The sequence below is a fragment of the Tachysurus fulvidraco genome, chromosome 7 (assembly GCF_022655615.1).
Source record: "Tachysurus fulvidraco isolate hzauxx_2018 chromosome 7, HZAU_PFXX_2.0, whole genome shotgun sequence".
NCBI classification, from domain to species: Eukaryota; Metazoa; Chordata; class Actinopteri; order Siluriformes; family Bagridae; genus Tachysurus; species Tachysurus fulvidraco.
This window is the reverse complement of record NC_062524.1, coordinates 3,884,093-3,893,611: the sequence shown is the minus strand read 5'-3', so window position 1 is coordinate 3,893,611 and position 9,519 is coordinate 3,884,093. Positions and strand designations below refer to the sequence as shown.

Here is a 9,519-nt window from a genome sequence, read left to right as displayed (position 1 = left end):
CAGTCTGTTTAAGAAAAAAAAAAAAAGTAAAAAAAAAAAAAAAAAAAGGTGCTTGCTGGATTTCTTCATGAATTTTGGTTCTTGACTACAAGGGACTGATCATTGATAACGTTATTGTCCTGTTCTGTCTGATTAATTGGACTCGTATGCTGCTGTATTGATCTGTTTAATCAGTCACAGCACGTAGAAGCCCATCTACAATGCTAGAAAGTCCACTTTATACCATACGCCGACTTTTCCGTCTCTCTCCCCGTCTCTCTCCGTCTCTCTCTCTCTCTGCTTAGTTGCCTTATTGTGAAAGCTTCCCTCTCATCTGCCTTTATTAATTCAGTTCACTTAGACTAGTATGGATTTGTATTTGTTTTTAAATATTTTAATAAATACTACCTGAAATTGGAATGTGAGGGAGACAACAAGCCAAAACGAGTTAGCAGGAATCATCGAGACCGTATTTAACTCCGACTTTTTCAAGAACGATGTAAAAGTTTTTTGGCCTACTGAGAATTACCCACGTGCTTGCTGCAGAACTCATGCATGATCCTGCTGTCAGACTACACACACACACACACACACACACTCTCTCTCTCTCTCTCTCTCTCTCTCTCTCTCTCTCTCTCTCTCTCTCTCTCTCAGCTCAGTGTTTTCTAAGGCTGGAGCTTCGCAATTAAACAGGACCGTTGTTAGGGTTTAGATTAGTTACAATAATATGCTAATTTCCCAGTGGATCGACTAGTGTAAATTTATAAGCTAACAAGCTGTGAAGAAACAGGAAATTTGTACTGAGGTCAAAGTGCTCAAGGATCACAATCAAATAAATAAATAAATAAATAGTATGTATATCTTTTCATATCGTAAGCTGACTAGCAGTGTCACAAAAGCCATTACTACAATAGCAGACCTGCCGAACTTTACAGCTTAGGAGCTCTATACGTGCCATCGCTCTGATAAAAGATGCTAGAAAAAACTTCTTTCTTTTCTCCAAACGGCAGAACAAATGGACATGTGAATCTGGAATGATTGACAGTTGTGTACGTGTCTAAGTCACTGATAACCCCGCCTCCTTCCTCCATGTCACAGTAACAAGTCAGGACACAAAGATAAAGCTTTCGTTCAGTCTTCTGTTTCACTGCAGAGAATATTAGCAAGTGCAGATATCTCGAATGTGGACAAGTGTGTGCAATATTTCATATAATAAAATTATTATAAATCAGATTATTTCATCCTGTTTTTAGACGGGAATTTACATGCAAATGTATAACTTGTATAAATAAAATTAAAACATTACGTTTGCCAATATAAATATATTCATATATATGTGTGTATATAAATATTTATTTGATTTCTCTATATTCGAGATATTTTCACTTGCTGACTCGACACTTCTGCAGTGTAAAGTCGAGCTGGACATAAAACACTTAAACATTAAAATGAAGAGTTTCGTTAGTTCCTCACGGCAAACGTCCTGCTTCTGTTCAATCAACTGACGAGTGAAACAGAAGACTAAACGTTTCTTCTTCAGGGTTCGGGTCTGTGATGAAGGAGCAATGAGTTTACAGAGCAGTCCTCCTGCGCTTTCTGTAGAGTTTATACACTCGTTAGAATTAAGTAGGGGGGGGAAATTAATACGATTCTGAGTGTGTGAATCGTTTACTGTGTAATTTGCTTGTCTTCAGCCTCAAATGAGCATCTGTGCATTGTGCCGTACTGTAACGCAACACACACACAGCTTAATACTAAATATGTTATAATAAGTAATCCATTACGATTAATCAGAAACTAATCACTTTACTGTGCTGAGTAACTCCACGTCCTGAACATTAGTGCTGAGCTTTGCGCTGCTGGTGAGCTGCTCTAATAAACACATTCCTCATTGTGTGTGTTTAAATATGACAAATAACACCAGAGTAGATCACAATTCATGTGATTAATAAAACATCTTTAATCCTCTCTAAATATGAAGCTCAAGCCTTAGAGAACATACTGGCCAATATTTTCCTCTTTCCTGCTGCTTTTGGTGTCTGCAGATTGCTAATGTAGCTAACAAGTAATGGAAGCTTGTAGCCACCATCTAAAAAAATAAATCATCACATACAAGTCATCTAAAGACACGGTTTCCAACAGTATAACCCACTCTGAGTACAGCCCTCTTCCACACACACGTCTGTACTGTATCACAGAGCCAAATGAAGTGGGATTTATTCAGACAAACAGGTGGCTGAAAGCTTCTTCTTCTTCTTGTAGCTCCAGCAGTTATCTTCAAACACCAGCCTTGTCCTAACTGATCAGTGACACTGACACCTCCATAGGTGACAGTGAAGAGAATAAACACACAGAGACGACATCAAAATAAAGACTAAACAGCACTGAGAGGATTTACAGGATGTTCAGAGCCCTGGCTTATGACACAAGCTTCAGCACAGTCTTTATGATTACAGCAGCAGGTTTTCACTTAAATATTCCTACAAACACACGCCTCGTTATCCGCCTTCACATGATCCGAGAACACGTTAGAGTAACATAACAATTCTTAATAAATAATCAGTAGTGATAAAGGTAATGACGTGTGAGTGACAGTTTAAAAAAAAAGTGCCTCCCTTTTCCTCGCTCACTAAAACTCTGATCAATGTAAATAGTGACGGCTGAGGATCTGATTTAGGGAAAGGAAACGCAACAGAAAACATGCGGCGCTGCTATAAACCTGTTCTAAATGATGCCTTGATTAAAGACAAATCTTCTCCAACTCATCACCTGCAGTCTAACTCAACCCACCGAACTCCTCATCACACGAAAACAACTTGAGAACAAAAGAAAATCATGCACAAATCCAAAACGAAGCATTTAATAGTGTTCCCGTAGACGTGAGCTGTGTTAGAGATGAACACATCTTTACTGTTTTTATTTATTTCCTGATATTTATTACCTTTTTTTTATATCTTCAACGCACCTCGGCTTTTCTTCCGTTTTGATATTTAAAAAAAAAAAGTCAAAACTAATCATTCGACGTTACCGCGAGTCGCTTCTTCTTTCCCTCTTGACGGTTCACGCGATTAAAGTGACCAGAAATGGATGTTTGATAAGTTTTGAGATTAAATGTGACTGATAGACTGGAGGCTTAAATTCTTATGTGTTTGCTGTTATCCTGTAGCTCGAGCTTAAAATGAATTTTAAACTATATATATAAATAATTAAGAATCAAACCTGAGATTCTGAACATGTCTTAATTAAAAGCTCTGCGATTCTTAATTATGTATGAGCGCTAAAATAAAATAAACAAATCTTATAAAGGGAAAAACTTATCTTGCTTTTAGAACGATTGATCATGCCAATGAGTCCTCAGATCACCTGAGGAACTGAGTGATGAAAGCCAAAAATGATCAACTCTTTAGGCTTGAAACATTTTAATTGCTTGTGTTTTGTGGAGAGAATCGTTAAAGCCTAAAATCTCAGAAGCAGAGGTAATTCTGTAGGTCACCTGAATCACCTGCTGAACCTTATTATTATTATTATTATTATTATTATTATTATTGTTAAAATGTGGTGATGAAGAGAGTGTTTATATCTACACATGACGTGTAAAGCAGGCTGCTGGATTTGATTGTGTGAACTCGACACCGAACAGTCTCTCTCTGTCTCTCCATCTCCCTATATCTCTCGGTCTCTCTCTCTTTCTGTCTCTCCCTCTCTCACTGTCTTTCCATCTCTGAAGCTGTACTGCGGTTTTCCAGTCCACTCTGAGCTTAACAGTTGTGATTGTCTTTACTGTACTTGTGTGTTTTATCAGTTTCTTTACACTCACTCTCGCTGCTGTGAACCTGGATTTGGAAATAAAGTCGGTATTAACCCCCCCCCCCCCCTCTCTCTTTCTTACTCTATTTCTCACACGTCCTCATGCGTGTTTCAGTTTGACTCTTTGAGTGAACAAATTTCTCATTGTGTGTCTATTACAAAGACGTTAGACAATTCTACAACCTGTAATATATAAAAGTCTTTGGTCAGAGACTTTAACAGTTAAACAGTTACAGCACTATTTACACACTCTTACCTCACAGATCCTCCTGGTTGGTGTAGGGTCCTGAGTCCAAGTTGTCTTCTGGTCTTCATCTGGACACATTAGAGGCTGTGCTTATAATATATAGAATGTTTGTCAGCCTTTGTATCTCTCGCACTGAAATAAATAGATGGATGGATGGATAGAAACCTACTTACTAAAGGCCACAATACCCTTTTTCATGGTGGGTGGTTTACAGACTATGTACTGAATCTAACCACTAGAGGGCGCCAGATATCTGACTTTTACATTTATGGCATTTAGCAGACACCCTTATCCAGAGTGACTTACAACTGAGCAACTGAGGGTTAAGGGCCTTGCTCAGGGGCCCAGCAGTGGCACCTTGGTGGACCTGGGGTTCGAACTCACAACCTTCCGATCAGTAGCCCAACACCTTAATCACTGAGCTACCACACTTGACCATGTTAGTGATTACATTCAGCACACATTTTTTAATCAATCAGTTTATTAATGTCTTGTGGCCTCTAGTATTTCGATGGAGTTAACGTTGTATAAATAACACAACAGACAAATAAGCAGTCGTTCTGTCCGGAGAACTCGACTCGAATTATTAAAAGTTATTAGATTGATAATGTTCCTGAACTGATGGACATTTCCTATAACATCACAGCTGGAGCTGCACATGATGGTAAGTTTACCTTAATGATCACGTGACGGGTCCGAACGCTTAAATAATCAGATTCGTTTTCACTGGGTTTAATTTTATGGCTTATTTAACCATGAAATAAAAAAAATCACCACACACAAGAATGATACAATATAATTCACTTTTAATTTTGAGAAGCACAAACGCTGTCAGATTGGCCAATTATCCATACACCTTTATTTCCGTAAAGAAAGTTGTTAAATATTTTTTTTTGTATGCGTCTTCTCGCTATACAATCAAGACAGCTACAGACAGCCTCAAAAAATCAAACACGGTAAAGAATCAAATAATGTATTTACAAAATATACTCTTCTTTTATTTATAATACAAACTATTACATGCTAAATGATACACCAGACTCCTCCCACCCAATCCCTCCCCCCCCAAACTCCAGTCAAATTCACCATGGTGGAAACTGAGTGTAGGAAAATATCTCGCACATGACGACACCGGCTCCTCGACGGCAATCACACGGAACCAACGAACAGGTCAGCAGGACCATCGCCTTCAGGGAGGTGTGTTTATTACTCAGGGGAAGAGAACGGAAAAAACAGAGCAGTAGCTGATATTCTTTATTCATGGCGATCGATCTCGATCTCTCTCTCTCATACACTCTCCCTCTCTCATATACACACACACACACACACGTGTGCACGCTCAATATAAAAACCTGCTGGTTAACAAGGGCATATAATAACGCAAAGACGGATGCGAGTGTAAAACACTCTCGTGGTGAAACAATCGGAATTACAGACAGTCCAGTGGATGGAAAAGCAGAAAAGAACAAGAAGGTGAGAAATGCAAAGGTACGAGGTGCGAAGGCGAACGTATCCGAGTAACACAGAAAGCTTGTGGACCGAGAGCGAAATGAGACGTAGTGAAGCTTCAGGATGAGGAACATTAACAAGGTTGTGGCTCTGTGCGAATTAGCAAAAAAAGCTGAAATCTCAAATCCCTGACAGTGAGGATTTAGAACTAATTACATCGATGTCACAGATTGTAAATGAATATGTTAAAAAAAAAAAAAAAAAAAGCACATTTTTTTAAATTTCACGTAATCAAATCTTTAACAAACTATTACATCTGTACCTTCGCCACAGGAGCGTGTCACCTGAAGGTTGATACAGATCCACATTTTGTGCGCTTTTAGAGTTTTAGCCCCGCCCCTAGTCTCTTAGATGGGTGGGGTCCCTCGCTTGGCCATGCCCCTTAAACGTGAGACGTTGCAGACAAACACAAACGTCGTGAGCCGATCACAGAGATTCAAAGTTACAACAAAAAGAACCATAGAGGAGTCGTGATGAAGAGCCACAACGTCGATCAATCTGATGGAGACTAAAGCAGAAAAAGGTGCAGTTTTTGTAGTAAGGTTGTCATTTTTGATCTCTTTTTATTAGTGAAACTATCCTGTAATAGTAAATCCTGCTTCACTGTGTAGAATATAATGCAACGGTTAATATATAAGTGCCGCACGAGCGCGTCGCTGTGATGGAATGATGGACAGAGAGCAGAAGAGTGCTGAGCATCAGAGTGCAAATACAGAGGAGAAGAACGCTCGAGCCCATAAACGTCCTCCTGCGCTACTTATTTCAAGCATTCAGGCAGCAGGGTTAAAAAAAAAAAGCGCCTGGGATTAAGTGCTGCGATCGATTCGTTCTCAGGTGGGGAAATTGCACGTACGAGTTACGGCAGGAATACAAATGAAACACCTCGGAGCGCTGATGCGTGATCATGGGGTTTTTTTTTTTACTTTTATTATTATTTTTTTTTTAATAAAAAACGTCCCACGCAAACTCATCCTACATGTATATGAACTTAGAGTAAATGCTCGACCTGCTGCTAATCCTCCAGCGATCAACCACAAAGAGCTGATTAATCCTGGAGTTTAGTTAAAGCTGGCCCCGAATATTAAAGACACTGAGAATGAACAGAGAGAAGTGCTGAAAGAAATAATAAATGAATAATAATAATAATAACAACATGCCTGATAGTCAGGCGTTTATGTGCGTATTTGGGTTGTACCTAAATCAGTATAATAGGGAGCTTGAGGTCAACCCACTAGCTGACAATCGCTTCAGTCGCTTTAGGACACCACCGAGACTCCGGTTTCCTGCTTTCCGCCTCTTATCGGCCGCCACCTTTCGATTACCGGTGACCAACAAAACAAAAACAAAAGAACGAACAAACGAAAAGGAAGTCGTCTCTACTGGGATCCAATCTTCAACTCAACAAATTCACTGAAAACTGTGAAAGATTTAAGCGATGTTTGAATATCAAACAGCAGGAGGTTTAATCTGCTCTGGAGCTGGAGAGGGGTGTGTGTGTGTGTGTGTGTGTGTGTGTGTGTGTGTGTGTGTGAAAGAGAGAGACGAGTCTGTACAGAAGGTTTCAGCAGTGTGTGTGTCTGAGCGAGTTGTTCCTGTGCCGGCTTGTGTCCTCAGACAGCGGTGATGGAGGCTCGCCCTCGCACTCGGACCTGGAGCCGCTCCTGCAGCCCGAAATCCGTCGTGCGGTTCGATTGCTGCCTGGACTCACGTGATGATCGTGATCCTGCACCGGATCTACGTCCAGGGGGAACGTTCTGTGCTCCCACGGCTGCACGGGCTGAGTAAGAGTGAAGGGGTATGAGAGAATGAGATTACACAACAATATTAAACACACAGTGCTAGTTGTGGTGGTGTGTGTGTGTGTATCAGCAGTAGTTGTGTGTTGTACCGTCTCGTCGTAGCTGGTGTCTGGTGTGGAGCAGCGTGTGTCCTCGTTGGACAGGAACCGGTGGGAGTCTCTGGACGCTGGTGTGTGAGAGAATGTGAGCAGCTCAGGGCTGGCCGGGCTGGAGGGGGAGGGGGAAGGGGCTGAGCTGTAGTCCTGCAGCAGTGGGAAGTGAGACGGGTCTGGAGACGAAGGCTGAGGTGTCGAGGGGTTCGTTCCACCCAGCAGAGGAGTGCTGCGGCCATCCACTGACTTATACGAGCTGTGAGAGAAAGAGAGAGCGAGATAGAGAGAGAGAGAGAGAGGAAGGGAGGGGAGGAGAGAGACAGACAGAGTTAGGAAGGGAGAGAGAGACAGACAGAGTTAGGGAGGGAGAGAGAGTGTTAGGGGTGGAGAGAGAGAGAGAGAGAGAGAGACAGAGAGTTAGGGAGGGAGGGGGAGAGAGAGTTAGGGATGGAGAGAGAGACAGAAAGAGTGAGAGAGAGAGACAGGGTAGTGGTTGTTGTTGTATTTTAATGTGGACTGGAACAATATAAACATTTCTGGACAAACATTGCCTGTATGGTTTGTGCTGTAACCATAGTAACAGCAACACTAAAAACAGCAGTGAAGTTATTTTTATATCCGAGAGCCTCGATCAAACCTCCTCAGTCAACTTCTATTCACAATGATCATCTATTTCCTGTGATGAATTTACCCAACTGTAAAAGAGAGAATGATCTGAGCTTTTCTGAATGAATGAACTGAGGTGGGCGGAGCTTGAGAACTACATCTGCTGAAGGAACCGCAGTGCTGCGAAAGCACCAGAGAGTCATGTGCTGTGGGTGAGCTGCAGTACGACCATGAAACACTCGTCAGTGTCCTCTCAGCAACACACTCCTGCTCTTTTCATTTACACACCGGGTGCTGAACCTGTCTCTCTTTAGTCCTAACAGTCACACAAGACTTCACATACAGTGGTGTGTGTGTGTGTGTGTGTGAGAGAGAGAGAGAGAGAGAAAGAGAGAGAGAGACAGAAAGAGTGAGACACAGAGAGAGAGAGAGAGTGTGAGAGGGAGAGAGAGAGAGACTGACCGGCTGCCCCTTCTCTTGGCAACAGAACTGGAAGTCCAACTCCAGCGAGAATGTTCATGCTCTTCATACGGAAGGTGAAGCTGAGAGAAAGCCGCATCTGATAAATCCTCAATCTTAGAGAGAGAGAGAGAGAGAGAGAGAGAGAGAGAGAGAGAGAGAGAGAGAGAGAGAAGTGTTACACAAATGTAAATCAACCATATGGGCCATAGACTGGGGTGAATGAGTGTCTGCATACGAGAGAGAGAGAGAGAGAGAGAGAGAGAGAGAGAGAGAGAATCACCTCTACTGCATCATCCTCCTCAGAAATGTGACTGGCCATGATGTTCACCACCCTCCAACTGCATGCATGAATACACAAGCACACACAAGCACGCACACACAGATATTTAGTGATCTATCTCCAGCACAACATCCACTGTGAGAAAAGTGTGTGTGTGTGTGTGTGTGTGTAACCTGGGTGTGAGGATCTCTTTGTACTGCAGTTTCTCCACTCGGGTCGTCGCCGCCACAGACATGGGGATGACGATGTTGTTGATGTCGAACGAACTCTCCACTCTCCTCTTACGCTGTGCTTGGTGCTGTGACCCCAAACACACACACACACACACACACACACACACACACACACACACACACACACAATCTCGTTACCACAATTCCAGCTTTAATGCCTCTCTGATGTGATTAACAGTAAACTGAGTATAATGTAAACTGAGTATAATGAACACTTTTGGTGCTGTACCACTTTACACCACTAGGTGGTGCTGATGTGTCAGTACGAGATGCACACTGTATATCTGATCAATTATTTCAGAAACATCCTCATGTCTGTGTGTGTGCGAAATTACCGGTGTGCTGGTGAGACTGCATGGTGTTGGACTCTCAGAGGACGAGAGCTGTCTCACTATAGGACTGAGAGTGGGCGTGGTCAGAGAGGAACTCGGGCTTGCCACTTCCATATACAACTTATTGACATCTGGGGAGGTTAGTAATATAATTATTAGGAGCTTCAGGAAAC

At 42.0% G+C, this 9,519-nt stretch overlaps 2 protein-coding genes and 1 long non-coding RNA gene across 18 annotated transcripts in view; 1 reads left to right on the top strand and 2 right to left on the bottom strand.

Moving 5' to 3' along the window:
• The window catches only part of maptb (microtubule-associated protein tau b), a 28,726-nt gene extending 25,697 nt beyond the window's left edge, over nucleotides 1–3,029 (top strand). For all 13 annotated transcript variants that reach the window (XM_027177902.2, XM_027177910.2, XM_027177916.2 and 10 more), the window contains one exon: nucleotides 1–3,029. This exon is cut by the window's left edge and continues 325 nt beyond it. The gene's annotated coding sequence lies outside the window, so the exon portion shown is untranslated.
• Nucleotides 1–4,377, bottom strand: part of LOC125145178 — a 5,498-nt gene extending 1,121 nt beyond the window's left edge. The window contains exon 1 of the long non-coding RNA XR_007143501.1: nucleotides 4,043–4,377. This is a non-coding gene — a long non-coding RNA (uncharacterized LOC125145178). The remainder of the gene's footprint in view (nucleotides 1–4,042) is intronic.
• A 445-nt stretch (nucleotides 4,378–4,822) lies between these two features.
• kansl1b (KAT8 regulatory NSL complex subunit 1b) overlaps nucleotides 4,823–9,519 on the bottom strand; it is a 44,551-nt gene continuing 39,854 nt past the window's right edge. For all 4 annotated transcript variants that reach the window (XM_027177900.2, XM_047816091.1, XM_047816090.1 and 1 more), the window contains 6 exons: nucleotides 9,350–9,477; nucleotides 8,955–9,079; nucleotides 8,782–8,839; nucleotides 8,502–8,614; nucleotides 7,431–7,689; nucleotides 4,823–7,319 (listed from right to left, as the gene is read on the bottom strand). In XM_027177900.2, the coding sequence (XP_027033701.2) occupies nucleotides 7,104–7,319; nucleotides 7,431–7,689; nucleotides 8,502–8,614; nucleotides 8,782–8,839; nucleotides 8,955–9,079; nucleotides 9,350–9,477 (899 nt within the window). In that variant the 3' untranslated portion in view covers nucleotides 4,823–7,103. The remainder of the gene's footprint in view (nucleotides 7,320–7,430; nucleotides 7,690–8,501; nucleotides 8,615–8,781; nucleotides 8,840–8,954; nucleotides 9,080–9,349; nucleotides 9,478–9,519) is intronic.